The sequence below is a fragment of the Cottoperca gobio genome, chromosome 13, assembly GCF_900634415.1.
Source record: "Cottoperca gobio chromosome 13, fCotGob3.1, whole genome shotgun sequence".
Lineage (NCBI taxonomy): Eukaryota > Metazoa > Chordata > Actinopteri > Perciformes > Bovichtidae > Cottoperca > Cottoperca gobio.
Genome location: NC_041367.1, coordinates 20,445,610 through 20,463,740, shown reverse-complemented (window position 1 = coordinate 20,463,740; position 18,131 = coordinate 20,445,610). Strand labels below are relative to the sequence as shown.

Sequence of the window (18,131 nt, the reverse complement as noted above, 5' to 3'; positions counted from 1 at the left end):
ATGCTTATCACAGATGCAGAGGTATAGATGACCTGACAGAGAGAGGAGAGCAGGGTGTGTATGTGTGAGAGGGAGAGAGAGAGAGAGAGAGAGAGAGAGAGAGAGAGAGAGAGAGAGACATGCAGGTGAACGCAGAGTCAGGGTCAAAGCGCTGTACACCTTATCTGGTGCCGTCATGTCTCTCTAGTTGCTAGCTGCACTCGGGTTACATGCATACACACACATACACAAACACACACACACATACACACCGACACAAACACACACACACACTCAACACAGGGCCGAAAACAATGTTGATGGCACCATAAACCTGCCAGGTGACATCATCTCAGGTGGCATCAGTCATTGGCATCAGCAGGTGTTTGGTCGTGTGACTGACCCTTTAGCCCGCACTTGTTCTCCTGTTGCACAAATCAACATAAATAAAGACAATCAGAATCTTATGAATATGTAAAAATCTGATTAAGATAATCAATCAAATTTGACCTCAATGTGAACATCGTGATTGGCGGGAAGAGAAGCAGCCACATAGAAGGTTTCAGCTCGACACTTGTACATAATTGCCTTTGAAACACTTGTGTGATAATAAAACTGACACAATACTAATACCAGTTCAAACATAGAGCAATCTGTCATTTTAATGAAGGCAAAGAGTCCGTTCCATTCTGACTGCAATGACACCAGGACACCACCAAACTCGGTCTTTTGTTATTGTTTTGATTGATAGACCCCTAGTGGCAGAAAATTACAATTTGTACGTTTAAACTAGGCTTTGTCATAATAAGTACTAATTTCCAAAATAATGGAAATGGTATTTTGCAACTCCCAGACAGAAAGATGACGAAGAACAAAAAAAAAAAGATTATATTTTAAACGTTTCCAATGTTTTTATTGATTTTAGGATATTTATTCTATTGTAGAGACATACAAACTGCTTGATGGTAACAGTCTTGACTTGCATTAGCATTCACAAGCTAACTATTTACCACATGACATGCAAAGTGTGTCTCTCTTAAAGCTGGCAGAGGATGTTTGCCTGGGCATGTACCTGAGAGGGCCAGCCCCCTTAAATAAAGGGGTGTGCACCAATCTGCTGCTGGAGGAAGTATGGGGGGGTGGGGGGTCTTAAGACAAGCTGCCATTTCCAGTCGGATAAACAGCCTCCGACCCCGCAGCTCTGCTGAGCTGCCCCTGTCTCATGCCCTGCAGCTGAGGGGTGTGCCCACAAGACAATGATCTGAGGTTCGGAGGTCAACACAGCGGGGGTGTCTGAAGTCATTTGGGATGCTAATGTTATGCAGGGTTTTCAGACTATAGGGTATAAAAGCTTGAACAATTGTGTTGCTGTTGTGATTGCAACTTTACTGCAGGTTTCTCTCATGAACAACCACTATTATAAGTGCAGCCTACAGCCTGCACATCAAAGTGTGACGTGTGAAAGTGAGATTAAAACATGAGTAAAAAGAAATGCTCTGAAGTACAGACTACTTGTGGTTCCTAGAGTCTCTAAGAGTACAATGGGAGCCAGAGCCTTCAGCTATCAAGCTCCTCTACAGTGGAACCAGCTTCCAGTTTGTGTTCGGGAGGCAGACACACTCTCCACATTTAAGAGTAGGCTAAAGACTTTCCTTTTTGATAAAGCTTATAGTTAGGGCTGGCTCAGGTTTGCCCTGGATCAGCCCCTAGTTATGCTGCTATAGGCTTAGACTGCCGGGGGACACCTCCCTGCTCTCTTCCTTCTCTTCCTCTCTCCTCCCCTCCCTCTCTTCTTCTCCCTCTCTATCTGTATGCATTTATGTAAATGTATGTTACTAACACAGCATCCGGGGCATCATCCCGGAGTTTCTGTCTCTCATGTGGCAGGTTGCCACTGATAAAGTTTACGTCAGGATCATGAATCGTGACAGCGCCTGCTGACCTGGTCCTGCTGGACACCTGGAAGCCTTATTAACATTTTTCTGGATTCATCCATACTTTCTATTTTTTTTTTTCCAACACAACATAATTTCTGTCAAATGTTGTATTTGTACTATGTTGTTTATCCTGTACACACGACATCTATTGCACGTCTTTTGGGGTTTCTTTTAGGAAGTTTTTCCTTGTGCGATGCGAGGGTCTAAGGACAGAGGATGTCGTAACCTGTACAGTCTGTAAAGCACACTGAGACAAATGTAGAATTTGTGATATTGGGCTATACAAATAAATTTGATTTGAATTTGATTTGATTTGAAATGTGTAAAACGTGTGTCATCTAAAATGTGTCGGTGAAGTATTCATTAAGTATGCAAATAGTCACATGTGTTATTGGATTATGTGATTTGTCATAAATGGATTCCAGTGTTAACAAAACATTCACTAATCCCAGATTATAATTTCTAATGTTTGGGTTTAGGAAATATATCCCAAGAGTCATCAAAAGGATTTCAATTGAAGTTTAAATTGCAGAGATTCAGTTTGCATTTCAAAGAAACTCTGGTTGTGTCACATGCCAAACTATATCACAACTTTCAGAAATGATAGATAGCCTACAAATGTGTTATAATAAACAGATCTACTTCACACAAGATCACATTGTGTAATTTTACAGCTGCTGCAGATGTGTCAAACTGTGAAGGAAATTAGGGGAAAGCCAGCTGGGGTTTGAGGAGGTGTGTGTGTGTGTGTGTGGGGGGGGGGGGGGGGGGGGGGGATTCCTGTGTGCAGTTGTCACATGACAAGGAAACGATGTGTGTCCTGAGATGAGATAAAAAGTTAAAGAGGGAGGAGAGGAGGGAAAACACAGGATGTGTGAATCATTAACTGTTTAATGGTAAATCTCTTAGAAGGAACTGAGTTGACAGAAGCTGACAATGCACAATAACGGAGTTAATATAATAAATACAAATGTTTTTATTTATTATGCTAAAGGAAGTCCCAAATTGTTACAAATAAAAACAACAGAGGAAGTAACAGAAAATGCAAAAGAGAGAAAGAGATGGAGAAAGTAAGACGGCAGCATCCTGTTGGGGAGCATGTCGGCACTTGTCGAGGATGTGGAGAAGGAAGTTATCTCAACTGTGATTCGGCCATCAAAATAAAAGCAGGAGTTGAAAAGATATAAAGTGCATCGTTGGGGAATACAGATAGAAATTGGAAATGGAGAATTAGTATTGAGAAACACAGTGCACAGTACATTTGTGCAGGTAAAATAATAAATGATGGACAGATCACCTAAAAGTAAGACACAATGTATAGTTTCTAGATGTTATGTTTGGCTTTGGACATTTTTGTTTTGTTTTTACTATTCAAATACACACCATAACATAACACATATAGGCCAAGTACATTACGGTCCTATGTAAAAATGATAGTGTTAACATAGGCACATTTTTAAATCTCTGGCATATACCAAGAGTATGCTCCACTGTTAATGTTTTATTTTATTTTTTCCCATAATTCACACAGATACACACACAGTATTATTAATGTTTGACTGTCTCAATAAATAAATAAATTAAATTCACCAATAACCATGCACGGTCATGCATGTTTAGACATGGTATGCCATGATATACCTTGGTATTTTGGTGAATAACAATAAACATAGTAAGAGAAAAGAAAAGGATGAAAAGCAAGTACTGCAAAAATCAAGAAACATAAATAAAATAGAAAGATATGTACAATATATCTGTTTATAAAAATAAAAGCTGCACAGTTCTGTGCAGGAATGTGCAAACTATAACCAAGGAATGTGCAAAGGTTTGCAGCATGATAAATAAAGTCACAGATAAACAAAGGATGTTCAAGGGATGTTTAAATCTCAGTTAATCTAAAAACAACACAAGAAGAAACGTTTTCCCCCACTGTGTTCAATAAAGGTTGACGTGGGTTTTATTCTGAAAATTCACACAGGACGTCAGCTCTTGTTCTTCTCTTCATACATATATGTTTGACAAGGACAGTAGACAGGAGGAGACCACTCGAGGAGACCACTCAGACAGACCGCACAGCCCGGACAGAGAAGAGCAGCGAGAACAAGTTTCTCTGTTATTCGGCACATCTCGTCGGTATTTTTGCTTTGATGGGTTAATCTAAAAAAAAGAAAACAAGCTGAATGTAAACCTGGAAACTTGACATGGAATGACAAAAAAATTCCCGAGCAGACTTTTAACATCTTGTGATCCTTCACCGGTTGTTTTGGCACATTTGATCCCCTCTGATGTCCACCTGTTACGGCTGGTTTCTGACCTGCACACAGCCTCACCACGGAGCGTCAGATAGACCAAGTAAGTGCTTTATTTGTAGATTCATTTAATCTCTTTTATTGCTGCAGAAGTTGCTTGAGAACTTGACAGCTCAAAGTTGCATCATCCATCCAGCTGTCAGAAAAAAAAAAGCTTAGCAGAATGTCATGTTACATTTCTACTTTAAAAGGATTTTTTAGCGTTAACATTGATTTACCTTTTATTTAATAACAGATCTACAGTATTGACCGTAGCGTCGACTGAATCACTTTTCTTTTCTTTCTTTTTTATTGGTCAGTGATCTTTTTTCGACCCTTTCGTGTTATTTATTTATTCTTTGAGACAGGTCCAGACATGTTAGAAACAGAAAAGTTAATGAAAACAAAGAGTTGAGTTCGCGGCGGTATGTGTCCAAACACCGGAGAACTGTCAAAAACTCGTTAACCTTAAATTATTAATAAATTAAATATTGTATGGATTAAACCTCAAGATTAAATCATAGTCTTGTTCGGTACAATTTTTATTTCGGACATATTTTTTTTTAATGGTATTTTTAGTGTTAGTGGCAAAATTACATCAATTACACGTCACGTCGAGGATTTATGCACACTGTTTTCTGATTTTAACGTTGATATTTACCTTCATATCATCAGTTTTTAAAGCAGAGAGAAACCCGCGTGGCTCGCCTTTCTCTGTGTGTGTACGCGTGCGCGCTTCCTCGTGCTCGGGCGAGACGGATCTGTTTACAAACAAGTCTCGTGCACTCATGAAAGGGAGCCGCCACCGCCCCCTAGCGGCCGGTAGAATATAGGTTGCTGGGTCAAACTGGTAGAGAAAGAAAAACAATGGTGCAAAAATTAGATATGGGTATTTATGCTTTCTGGTGTTTTTATTATTAAATGTATGGTAAATGTTGAATTTTATTGTATATGTATATACTAGTTCTTTATCTTTTTTGTTTTGTCAAAATAGTAAGAAAATGTGCAAATACAAAACACAAGCAAATAAAAAAAGAATCTAGACGCATTTCAACACATGCATAGCAGTTGAAAAAATTCAAAAAAACACAACCAAATACAGGAATTCTCTCCAAGAAGCTCACAACTTGTTATCACTGGAAACTGCTTCCAGGGGACAGTAAAAAGTGATTTATTTGCATGTGTTTTCTTAATTTGTCGAGCCAAAACTCATTTGTTAGATGTTGTTTTTTTACGCTTCCCATGTGTATAAAACGTTTGATGCACCAGTATTCGTTGTCTTGGTGTGTATTACATATGTGCATGTCTGTGATTTAGGCTAATACTGAGATGGCCCGTGCAGAGACCATTGAGAGTGCCGGGGAGACTGGAGAAGGAGGAATCGGCCCTCTTCCTCGCTACAACACCTGCCGGATGGAGCTGCCTCGCCCCTTCTACAACTGGCCCGGCCTGCTCACCACTACCACCATCACCACCGGCTCTGTGACTGGCACTGGTGCCATACACCTCCACCATAACCACCACCATCTGCACCCTTTGGAGGCTCTCTATCTGTCGTACCCGCTGCCTTACCCTGAGCCAGCGGGCCAGGACGAGCCCCAGACTCACCAGCAGTTACCTGCGTTATCGCCATCACCAACTTCTCCTTTGCCAACCTGCAATGAGAGGGAAGAGATGGTTGGAGGTTCAGTTGCATCCAGTGTCTTCTCAGGAGAGCACTCAGGTAAGATGATGGTATTCACATATAATTAAAGAAAAAAACAGTGCTGCCTTGGTTATGAGGAGGATACAACTCGATATATCTCTATAGTAATAGGATGTGAGTTGTAGCTTGGTCATTAAAACCATGTGTTATTTTGACAGACAGGTTAACAGGGCAAATGTAACAGAAAGCACATCAGTAATCATTTAGCCCACCAGAGCCACAACAATTTATAGCCAATCACTGCTTCAGGGAGAAGCAGCAGAGGATCAGCAGTAAAAAATTAAAAAGTGACTCAGCCAGCCACACAGTTTGTCTTTCAGACCTCCACCCTTAAATAAATATCAAAGTTGGCAGTTAGCAGGAGAGTATCGGTTCAGTCTGTACTGCACCCTGGGATGTTTCCATGACAGGAGACATGTCAGACAGTTTGAGCAATGTTGATGGGGGACAGATGGAGGGATGAAGAGATGTGTTACAACTGTCACAGGGATAAACATGTGACTATTTTGGCCATGTAACCAGCAGACCACTGTGCTGCAGTATCATGAAGCTACTCAAACTCTAAAAACAGCTCAAACCAGTTTTGTTCATGAGACAATGTACAATATCTGTCTGGAGTTCACGAGGTGTGAAGATAGGGAGGTTACAAGGACAATGGTGGGCGTTAACACAGAAAATACATTTTAGAATTTCTCTTCTGTCTTTTATCTACACTACGGATTAATAGTCCTTTTTTTTGCAATCATAGTATTTTAGAAATACAAGCTGTCACTCTTTCTATCAAACAAAAAACGTCTATGAGTTGTTCATTTATGTCTCCAGCAGTTTGTTTCTTGACTTTTTCTCTTGTGTTCAGTCAAAACAGGAGAGCTTTGAGATCAGTGTAGAGAGAGACACCTTATATTATCGTGGGATGAGTCACGTAGAGTCAATCTGAACTGAGGGCATTTTGCAGTCTGTAAAAAGGGAAATTCAGGTAGTGGATGCAGGTTATAGGAAAGGCAGGTTTACATTTGTCACTGAGCCACTGTGTTGTGACAGATAGCAATGTAAACAGATAAATCCCACCCCCCCTCCCCTCCTCTTACTCTCTCAGCTGCAGGTCAGCTGTGCATCGGGCATGTTCAGACTTGTCCTCTGCAGTCTGGCTGCAGCTGAGAAACAATGTGCTGCATTTCCTCCTGCTCTGGGCGCTCAGCCAGGCAGCACTAAGTCAGTCATTCAGTCTGTTATACGTAGTTTGTCCACAAGAGGTACATTTGACCATTCAGTCAGGTATTTAGGTTTGTTATTTAGTTTAATTCGTCAGATTTACAGTTTGTTAATCAGGCTTATCAGTCAGCCTATTAATCACAGTCAGTTAATGAGGAAGTCACTTTGTTATCCAGCCAGTAAGTGTAGTTAATTATTCAGTTAGCTACTCAGCAACCTAGTTAATCAATCAGTCAGACACTTGGGATAATCCACGAGTGAGTCTCCTAATCAACCAGTCAGATACTGTAATTAGCCAATTTCAGTCATTCAGATAATCAATGTCACTTAGTTAAGAGAATCTGTAAACCTGCCATAATATCGGGTTGCTAGACAATCACTAAATTCATTTGCTTGTTTAGTTAGTTGGTGGTTTTGTCAGTTTGTAAGTAATAACATGAGTAAAGTTAGTTATCCAGTTCACCATTAAGCTGTTTTGATTTTTAATGCCACTCCTCCACCCGGCAACCAAGTCGTCACCCTCCAGCGTCTCCTGCTCCCGTATTTAACTGCTCACAGGATCTCTGTCACCATGTCAATCTGTCAGCCAATCAAACAGACAGGGCTACATATAGCCCCACCCCTTTCCTCCCTCCACCCTATCACAGCACAGCCCCCTGCTCTGCCGGCCAATCGTATAGAGACATCTCAAAGAGTGCTGTCTTAGAGTTACCTTGGCAACAAGCCAGGGTTCTCCCGTTTGTTATGTTTTCTACCGCTCTCTCTTTCCTCTGTCTCTCTGTCTCTCTCTTTCCTCTGTGTCTCTCTCTCTCTCTCTCTCTGTCTCTCTGTCTCTCTGTCTCTCTCTGTCTCTCTCTCTCTCTCTGTCTCTCTCTCTCTCTCTCTCTCTCTCTCTCTGTGTCTCTCTCTGTCTCTCTCTTTCCTCTGTGTCTCTCTCTCTCTCTCTCTCTCTCTCTCTCTCTCTCTCTCTCTCTCTCTCTCTCTCTCTCTCTCTCTCTCTGTGTCTCTCTCTCTCTGTCTGTCTCTCTCTCTCTCTGTCTCTCTCTCTCTCTTTCCTCTCTCTCTCTCTCTCTCTCTCTCTCTGTCTCTCTCTGTCTCTCTCTCTCTCTCTCTCTCTCTCTCTCTCTCTCTCTCTCTCTCTCTCTCTCTCTCTCTCTCTCTCTCCATCTCTCTCTCTCTCCATCTCTCCCTCTGTCTAGTCACCTGCATCTTTAAATGATCAGTTGTAATCCTCCTAGCAAAGCAGATGCTGTGGTTGCCAGGGGTGCCCGTTTCTGTGGCAACAAGAGTTGTGGTTGCCTCAGGGTTCGTTTCACAGGAAAGCTGTGGACAAAGTTAAAAACATGTGTCTTAGAAAGGTTAGAACACAGGGTATCTAATCATCTTGGTATTCAAATCTACACAATGCCAAAGAACTGAACTTTGATGCAATATAATGAAATACCTTTTTGTATGTTGGATGAATAATCAAACAAATAACAAAATCACCTTCTATATACTGAAAATACTTTTCAATGTGTTCTGTGATGCATAAATGATTGGTTTAGTTAAGTAATTTATGTGGCAAGTATCTAATATCTCTAATAGCTTTAGGCCTGTTTGTCACGCTACAGGGACCAGACAGAAGGTAGAGGTATCTGTAAAAAAACTAAACACTAAGTCTGTAAACACAACAAACACACACACACAGTTCCTCTCCATACCAGACTTATTAAGCAGATTAAGAGATTACTCTCCCAAATTCCATGAAGAGGAAAAAAACTCACCCTATCAGGCTCCTTAGGTAATATGTGTGTGGCCAGTGAACTTAACAACCTCATGTGAATCGCAGTAAATATTTATGATAAATTCGTAATGTCAAAGGTCAAGAAGTTTACAATTATTTTGCAGATCAAGAAAATTCACACCGTCACTTCCTGTTCTTTCTGCATCAAATACAAATGCATGTTTTTTTGCTCAGAAAACATGCATTTGCTCACAATATTATGACCTTTATTGTTATTTATCTCTGGATATTACTCCAAGTTCCTTGTAAATGTTGAACATGATGATCAGTAACGACCTGAAAGCGAGGATTTCTGTGTATGTGTTATTGGATGTATGCGGTCTCTGTTTCTTGGCAGCCTGGCCTGCCTGCCCATGTGTTACTGTGTGCACAGATCCCCCCAATTTGAACTGCCTTTATTAGTGTGTAAGGAGGCTATTAATCTCCTATTGTGATCAGGATCTGTCCTCTAGGCCAGTTTCTGAAGAAGACTGGATCCCCACCACTAATATTCACTTTAACTTATTTAAACTGTTCATGTACAAGTACAAAAATCAACCTGTGAGTACATCCCCGGGGAAACACTGGACTCTGGTCTGGTCCCGTCCCCTCTTTATTCCCAAATTTACATACAAAACCATGGTTATAGTCCAACAGGTTAGAGAGTATATTCCCATACGGTGAATCAATCTGAGATGTTTCTGAATTATGCCTTCTGATACCTTTATCTGGAATCTGCCAGTTCTGTCCCCTATATGTATCTCTGCTGGCATATTCTGGTTTGACATTGTATATTCATAATACAAACCATTATACTTTGTAAATCCTACTCCAATTATGTACTAATAAAACCTATTACATTTTATTATATCCCTTAACGAAACACATACTTATTAAATCCGCCACAACACTCCGCTACTTGTTGAGAATCAATTAAGTATAACCAGAGGCTCTACGTATCCAATAAAGCACTTCTGTCTTATTATACATGAACATTTCTTCTCCAGAGAGAGACAGAGAGTCAGAGCGGGAGGAAAAACTATGGTGTAATGCATGTTTTCTTTCATTGTAAGCATCTTATTTTCTGAATTGGTTTTGCCTTTTTCTGCTGCAGACTCTTACAGACAGGAGCGCCAGGAGGCCTCCAGTCGGCAGGGACCTCTGCCGGACCTGCTGCCTCACAACGAGCACCCATCCTGGGCTTCCCCACATCACAGATCCCCCAGAGGAGAGGCAGTGCAGGAGCTGGAGATCTGGAGAATGGCCCACCGGATAAGGGCCATTGGAGATGAATTGGAGGCCACAGTCCTCCACAGAGCGGTAAGAGGAGGGCCAGGGCTTTGATGTGTAGTTTATAGTGTGTTTAGTTATAAATTAATTAGTTTGTATTTAATGTAGATAAGTACCTTCAGCAAATCAGTCCATCCCATTCAATGTAGCCTATATTCAGCTTTGTTGCATTTTATGTGTTTGTTTCCGCTTTTCTATGAGGCTAAAATCCAATTTCTAACTTCACTTCGGCCACAACAATAGCCGCTACATCGTCTCCGCTTCCTCACTTACAAACACACATGTGGAAAATGAGATTTTAAACGGTCATCAGTGTAACAAAAGGCCACACACGTTTCTGTGTTTCCTTTTCAAACGTTGTGAATGTGATAGTGACTTTCACACATGGCGTCAATAAAGTGATCAAACTTTATAATGTAAACACCTGAGCATTCAGTCTTATTGCAATGAGCCTGCACGTTGTTGTGAAATGATTTTTTGTGTTTTCCCCCCATCTGAGTAAATAAGTCTGATGTATGTGTATAGTGTTACAGTGTTATTGATTCTCTCTCTGACACACACACACACACACACACAACTATCTTATCAGTTCAGTGTGCTCTTGCATGGATGAGCGTGTGAGTTTGTATGTAATTGCACGTGCGTGTGCGTGTGGCATTAGTGAGGACAGATCAATACTTGCGTGTGTGAGGGAGTAAATCGATGACTGTGAGCCAGTTTTTCACTTTTTTATTTTTTACTGTGGCTCTTTATACAAATGACAGTCACACTAAACAGCCTTTCTATCTCCCTCTTCTCCTTTCTCTCTCTGCCTCTTTCTTCTCTAGAAATAACTAGCAGAAATTAAAATACTTTTTAGAAACTTTATGACACACAGAGTACTCTTCATTTATTCCCTTCTGTCCTTCCTCCCATCTCCCTTCCCTCTTATGTATTTCACAGTGTCCTTCCTTGTCACTCTTGCTCTACTTTTATCATTCTCTCTATGGATTTAATAACTTTATTAGTACAATAGTTTTTCAGAAACAACCATGTCCCTAAACACCTAAGAACAACAAAAAAGACATTACACATTCAAACAATACTCACACATTAAATGCCAGTATGTTTCTGCACTGCTGTCTGTCTGTTTCCTTTTATTGTTATGTCTTTATCTACCTCCCCCCTCCCTCCCCCCTCCCTCTGTACCCGAGATCGCGTGAGGAGTTGACAGCAACTCTCCACCTCCTCCCCCACCACACACACACACACACACACACACACACACACACACACACACACACACACACACACACACACACACACACCTCCCCACTGCTCTCTCTCTCCCTGGCCATTCTGATTTATGCACATAAACAAAGATGACGTCAACTCTTCCTGACTCACACTCGGACACGGATTGCACACACACACACACACTTTATGAGGGTGTAACAGCCCCTTTTGCAGAAATGTGTAGCAGGTTTCTGGGATTGCTGACCTTATTGAACTGTCTGTCTGCTCTGTGCACGAGGAAGACAGACAGATACTTTATTCTCAAGGGGAAATTGTGTGTTTTGTTTTGACACTTTCTGAATGAGCAGTTTGAAACAAAACGAATGAGGCATGGAGATTGTAAAGGAGGGAGGGTTAACCACAGGCGCGTGAGGTTCAGGCAGTTCAGAGTAGCATCTTTAACACACACACACACACACACACACACACACACACATGCACTTGTTTATCCTCTTGTTCAAGCTGCTGAGTGTTTCTCATAATTCCACATATGCAGACATGTAGTTCCTCTTTCTCTTGTACGACATCCTTTTCCGGTTCACTCCTCTCTTCAAAAATGACATAATTTGTCGTATGTCTTAACAAAAAATCAAATAATCAGCTTCAAGGATTTCTTTCTTTCCACCCGGGTAGTCATTATGTTGTTTTCAAATGGTACTCTTTTAAACATTTGGCACATTTGACGTGTGTTCAGAAATGCTGCAGCAGCTCCGACAGCTGTAAATCTGAATCATCTGAAGCACTTTGAGGACAATCAGTCAAACTCACACTTTTAGAAGATGGATTTTCTTCCCGAGCTGCTGCTTCACATGCCAACAGGGACACAATGGAACAGCATTGACTTGCATGAAGTTGCAATCATGTGATGAGTCCATTATGTTGTATGAGCTGTTTGTAGGTCACGTCAATAAATGCGCATTTTTTAGCATCTTGGCTGCCCTAAAAAGGTCAGATATTGAATAATCCAACATGTTTTATTGTCTCGGCCAGAGGTAAGCCTGTGGTGAGATCACGCGTTTGGTCGCGTGAGTGTGTGTATCTGTCTGTCCACGGCTAAGCTCGCATACTACTGGACCCATCGGCCTGATATTTTTTGTGCTCATTTATGACTGTATGTCCAAGGACCTCTCGTGGTTGCGGTGATTCACACATTTTGAAAAGACTATCTTATAACGTCACTGACTCCTCACTCCTCTTAACCGGCCGGTAGGGGCCGCAAGTGATCAACTACTTCTTCAGTAGCGAAAGGCATTTTTAAGCACGATACAAGATGAATAAATCCCCGTTTAGTTTTTTAACTCTTCTTTGTTTCGGACAGGACAGGAGACACATATGGTAGCTATCTGCTCTTTACTGAGTGCACTTTTCCAGTTGGGACTAACCTTCTGTCTTTCTCTCTCACAGCGTGCTGCCCCGCACTGGCAGGACTGGAGAGACACCTGTCGAGGACTCTTCAACTTTATCACCCAGACTCTCAGCACTCTCTACAGGCTCACGTAAAGAGAGCCGCCTCACCTGCAACCACCGGATACCATGGCGACTTTATACATTCAGGACTGGGGCTAGTGTACGGAACAACCCCGACTGGTTGCTGCACTGTCGTCTAGTTGAACCTGGAGGATTTACAGGGCCTGAAATCCAAAACATTTTCTTGGAACAAAGAAGTTTAGGGAGGACAAGATCAGTAGCTGCAGATGTCGGTGCCACCTGTGGGCTGAATCAGGGTGCTGTCTGTGGAAACTGGACCCTGCCTGTCTGTCTGCCTGTCTGTCTGCCTGTCTGTCTGTGTGTCTGACAGTCTGCTGGTACAGACTGCAGCTGACGGACCGTCGACCACTTTCCTACCTGTATATTTTGTTAAACCCATTTGCTTTCGCTGTTTTTGTCTCGGGGCTCATCTCTTCAGTGTGTGTGTGTGTGTGTGTGTGTGTGTGTGTGTGTGTGTGTGTGTGTGTGTGTGTGTGTGTGTGTGTGTGTGTGTGTGTGTGTGTGTGTGTGTGTGTGTGTGTGTGTGTGTGTGAGAATATGGTACACGTGGGTCAAACGAATAGGTTGTCTACACTGAGATATCGTTGCAAAAACGTTTTAATCTACCTTTGAAAATACAGATATTTCCAAATTGGGCTTTTCACACCGCAGATGAGTCTGTTTGTTAGCGACCTGTGTTGGAAGTGAAAGTCTTCATCATCTTCTGCAGCATTTTCATTTAGCTGTAATATCAGCCACCATTCTTCTGGAAGATGTGTTATTTAGTTTTTTCTCCAAAATGCATGATATCCCTCCAATTCTTCCGTGCCTTTCAGCTCAGCGCTGCGTTGAGGCCTAATCTCCAAAAACTAGAACAATCAGTCCCACACACACGCACACTCTTCATGTGCTTTGTTTGCAAGTCATTTGCATTACATTCAAATGCTCCAGCGTCAGCATCGTTTAAGGTCACGTAAGGACAGAAGTAGCTAAATCTCCGCCTCACATTTTACCTCTGTACATTCCTCCGTTCTTACTGCCAGTGTTGGGAGCTGGCCGGGTCTCGTCCGTCTGTGTCGACAGTGTTTATAGATACTTGACCGTTTTGTAAATATTCTTTTGAAGATGAATCTTAACTAATACAAACATTTTGAAAAGTAATTATCAAAGTGAGAGAGTTCACTGTTCGGGAGATCTTTTTGTATTTCTGAGCGGCCGTTGGCGACAGCAGAGCGAGTCTGAAATTAAATCCAGTGGATTTGAGATGGTATTCCATGAGTTAAAGAAAAATATATAATTTGGATCTTTTGATTGTTGAAAAGTATTTGATGATGTTTTGTAAAATGACCCCTTCGGTTGTGCGATTGCTTTCATTGTAGTTTGGGAGAAAATGCTGAATAGCTCATATTAAGAGCATAATTTATTTTTGAATGTAGCCGTTCTGTAGCTTCTTTTTTTGGTTTTCATTTTTTTACGTAATGTATTATTTATTTATTTTCTTACATTCCTGATCAAAACTATGAAGTACTAAGCTGTGCTTTAGTTGTAACTGTTAAAACAGAGATTGAAAAAGATGGGAGTCGATATACGCACCGATAGTGGATACATCACTTTGAAAAGCAGAATACAATTATAATTTAAAATGTTATCAGCTTTAGAAATCGGTACCTTTTGTCCACTGGATGCAACGAAAAACATGTCTCAATCATTTAAAACGGTACTATGCTTTAAAGCAATGGTCTTATTATTATTTACAACATGTTTGGGCATAAAGCACACAGAGCTTATTACAGTGTATTACAGGATGCCACAAACCTCTGCAGACACCAAAGTGATGTATTGTCTCCATGCGTGTATCAGATGAGATGGAAAAGAACCATTATTCTCCCTTTGTACACTTTAAAGCACAAAGAAGACACAATCAGACTGTGAGCAATACTCTACACTGACTGAACTGAAAAACCCGGTGTACATTTATATCCAAGACTGTGCTACTATAAAATATGCATCTATGTACTTTAACGTACTTTGGATTCAATTGCCCATTTAGTGGAGTATTTAAACTTTTATTTCAGGAAACATTTGACTGAAACATGGACCCTTATTGATCTATAACAATTAGGACGCCTCAAACAACTCAACAGGAAGTGATCGGCTGTGGTGGTTTTACTTTCTCTCACTTGGCCTCAGCTAAACTGTTTGGTATGTTTGTGGCACATGGGCCTTGTTTTTACATTTCTGAAAGCCTTGATGTATAAAGTGCTAATGATTCCTGTAGACGTTCAGCTAACATGATGCTAAGCAGTGAACAAACTACGCTGGCGACAGTAGACACTCGTTTACTGCTTGTTCATATTTTTAGATTGGTTTGCCAGCAGCGCTTTGTTTGCAACGTCATGTTGCGTAGTCCTGGTTCAGGGCTCGCCTCCCTCCCACCAACGACGCTCAGTGTCGGTCACATGCAGTTTGTTTTTGCTGTTTTTCAACTTTTTTCTATTGTAAACTTTCTACATGAATTTTGTACTTTTTTTCTTTTTTATATAATAAACATAAGCAGAAATATATTCACTTGTTTGGTGTTTTATGTCCTACATCAGATGCAGAAGATGTAGTGTGCTTTGTATGGATGTAAGACTCAATAAATTACATTGTATATTATAAGCACTAATATTAAATTTGTGTTTGATAAAATATGAAACCACTAACAATAAAAGCTTTTAGAGCTTTCTGTCTGTCTTACCATAACATCCTGCTTCATGCTGAGACGCTAATGTGAATAATTGAAACACTAAATTCATTCTGAGGGAAAATTAGTCCAAGAAGCTTCAGTAGTTTTAATAACATGTAATAGTCAATAATGTGTGATATTTAATATACTCAATCTGTTTTGTGTTGACACAGAACACTGTACAGTGAAAACGCTGAATGAACAGGTCGTTCTTAGAGGGAAAAAGTAGACCCCCAAGTTAACACATAAAGGACAGATTTATGAGACCCTTAGCATATAGTGAAGGAGAGAAGGGGAGAAGGGGAGAAGGGGGGGTATGCGCCTGTAGAGAGGGCATATGATAACCAAGTAAGCACCCCTCACACCGACTAGATAAGCCTTATGCACGGGGACGTCATGAAGACACAGGTGTTAGATCAAGAGAGAATGGGAAGAACACAGTCCCTTGATTTATTGTCAGGAGACTAACGATGGGAAATGGATGACCTTTAGCCTCAGTATCGTCATAGAGGTGTGGACAGATGTGTATAAGAGGAGAACACAGAATGTTAGAATGTATTGTTTACAGCCGGCTGTAAGTTGTTCTTATTTTCATGTAAGAATAAACTCTATTGTTTCCGACTTTGTTCTTCTCCAGTGAACTTCTTTTGAATCTGTTATAACTTTAAGACTAGAACTAGACCAGAACTTCAACAGCTTATTAGATTTGAAGTGTTTCGAGGAAGCGGTCCAGACTTCACCTCTGGACGGAGAAAGGACTTTTTCCCCGACAATGGCCTATCTTTACTAATATATATTATTGTATTATATCTACTGATGCACAGATGTATTCATCACTTTTAATGTTGAAGCTTGTAAAAGTGGAGCTAATGTTAACTACTTACTGAGTAGCTTGTGAATTTAGATCAATAACAAGTTTGATCTTAATCTATAGCATTACATCATCATTTATTAGTTGATTAAATGTTGTATTATTAATCTGAATCCACAAAGTAACTAAAGCTGTCAGATGTAGTTGACAACAACATTTGTCTCCATGGCAATACTCTAGTAAAGTAAAATTGTACTTAACTACAGTAGTTGAGTTAATAAACGTACGTTCCACCACAGTCATGTAAAGCAGGTTATCTCTGGAGACTCCCTTGTTAAATAAAGATAAATATATCAAATGAATATTTCAAGGATCTCAACCCCTGTACGTTGAGAGCCACAGAAGTAGATGATGACTAAGATTTGCTCAGGGACTAACTTCACTGTGGAAATGTCAGTTTGGGATGACGCTGCTCTCAGGCGAGCATTGGTTCAGAAGATGTTTACAGATGTTGGTGGCTCTCTGGGCATGCGTGACAGCGGATGGACAGACACCGCTGTGGTCTCCATCACATCTGGAGAGCAACACAGATTAGCAAACACGAGGTCAAGACCCTCGCTGCTCTCACACACACACACACACACACACACACACACACACACACACACACACACACACACACACACACACACACACACACACACACACAGACGCACCACAAGTGTTTACAATGATGGGCAACATGACAATCTGGTGCCGGAGCAGCATCAAAATACTCCAGAACATGTTTTGATGCTTTTAGAGAGGCCTTGAATAACCCTTGTATTACACGGTGGTTACAGTGTTTATCATTTATTCATTTTCTTGACACACATTGTGGCATTCGTAATACAGCAGGAATGTATACATTTTTCTCCACCACATTTACTTTCTCAATTATTTAATCATTGATTGTCTGGTTCGTTTGTTTTTGTTACAATTCTACAATTCTAATTAAACAAACACTAAATATAAGGAAGTGCATAGCTTGCAATTTAAAACAATGTGTGTGTGAAATGTTCACCGATGATCCTTATCAAATTTGATCTTTGACCTTTTATACCATTTTACTGACTTCTAAGTAATAATGTTTCTTATTTTCATATGAATAGAAGAAGTACATTTCCCTCTAAAATACACTGTAAAGAAAGCAGAAGACGGATCAAATGGAAATACTAGTACAAATTACAGTAGTTGTACAGTACTTGAGTAAATGTACTTAGTTACATTCCACCACTAATAAAGGCATAACAGTCAAAACGTAAGATTTCTGCTTCTGACTATGAAGAAGTAAACAAACAAAGAAAAATAATCGACAACTATTTTGATTATCGATAAATTGTTTTAGTCTTTTTCAAAGCAAAACTGTCAAACATTTGCTGCTTCCAGCTTCTCAGATGTCAGGATTTGATGTTTTTGTCAATATATAATATAATACATTGAATGTCTTTACACTGTAAGTTATCTAAGGATTCGCATGCTGTGAAAAATGATATTTATTTCACATGTTTTTGACACTTATAAGACAAAACGATTATTCAATTAATTGAAAAAAAGAATTAGTTAAAACCCCACTAATCTTTACATAATAAACAAAGGCAGGAATTCACCAGTTAATAAGGAATAGCAAGACCT

At 40.4% G+C, this 18,131-nt stretch overlaps 1 protein-coding gene and 1 long non-coding RNA gene across 2 annotated transcripts; one reads left to right on the top strand and one right to left on the bottom strand.

The window, feature by feature from the left end:
- Nucleotides 1-2,882: 2,882 nt before the first annotated feature.
- LOC115018167 (uncharacterized) lies at nt 2,883-5,038 on the bottom strand. The gene is made up of 3 exons (XR_003833328.1): nt 4,866-5,038; nt 4,172-4,361; nt 2,883-4,073 (listed from the first exon to the last, which is right to left on the bottom strand). It is a non-coding gene; the product is annotated as an uncharacterized LOC115018167 (long non-coding RNA).
- On the top strand, nt 3,968-13,403 carry bbc3 (BCL2 binding component 3). Its single transcript, XM_029447021.1, has 4 exons — nt 3,968-4,268; nt 5,522-5,927; nt 10,001-10,206; nt 12,856-13,403. Exons 2-4 carry the CDS (start codon nt 5,534-5,536, stop codon nt 12,949-12,951), a joined length of 696 nt encoding a protein of 231 aa, XP_029302881.1. The 5' UTR covers nt 3,968-4,268; nt 5,522-5,533; the 3' UTR covers nt 12,952-13,403.
- Nucleotides 13,404-18,131: the final 4,728 nt, after the last annotated feature.

Coding starts and splice junctions, on each gene's coding strand:
- bbc3 (XM_029447021.1), top strand. CDS start 5,534: ATGGCCCGTGCAGAGACCATTGAGAGTGCCGGGGAGACTGGAGAAGGA. Junction 5,928..10,000: donor CTTCTCAGGAGAGCACTCAG/GTAAGATGATGG, acceptor TTTCTGCTGCAG/ACTCTTACAGACAGGAGCGC. Junction 10,207..12,855: donor CCACAGTCCTCCACAGAGCG/GTAAGAGGAGGG, acceptor TCTCTCTCACAG/CGTGCTGCCCCGCACTGGCA.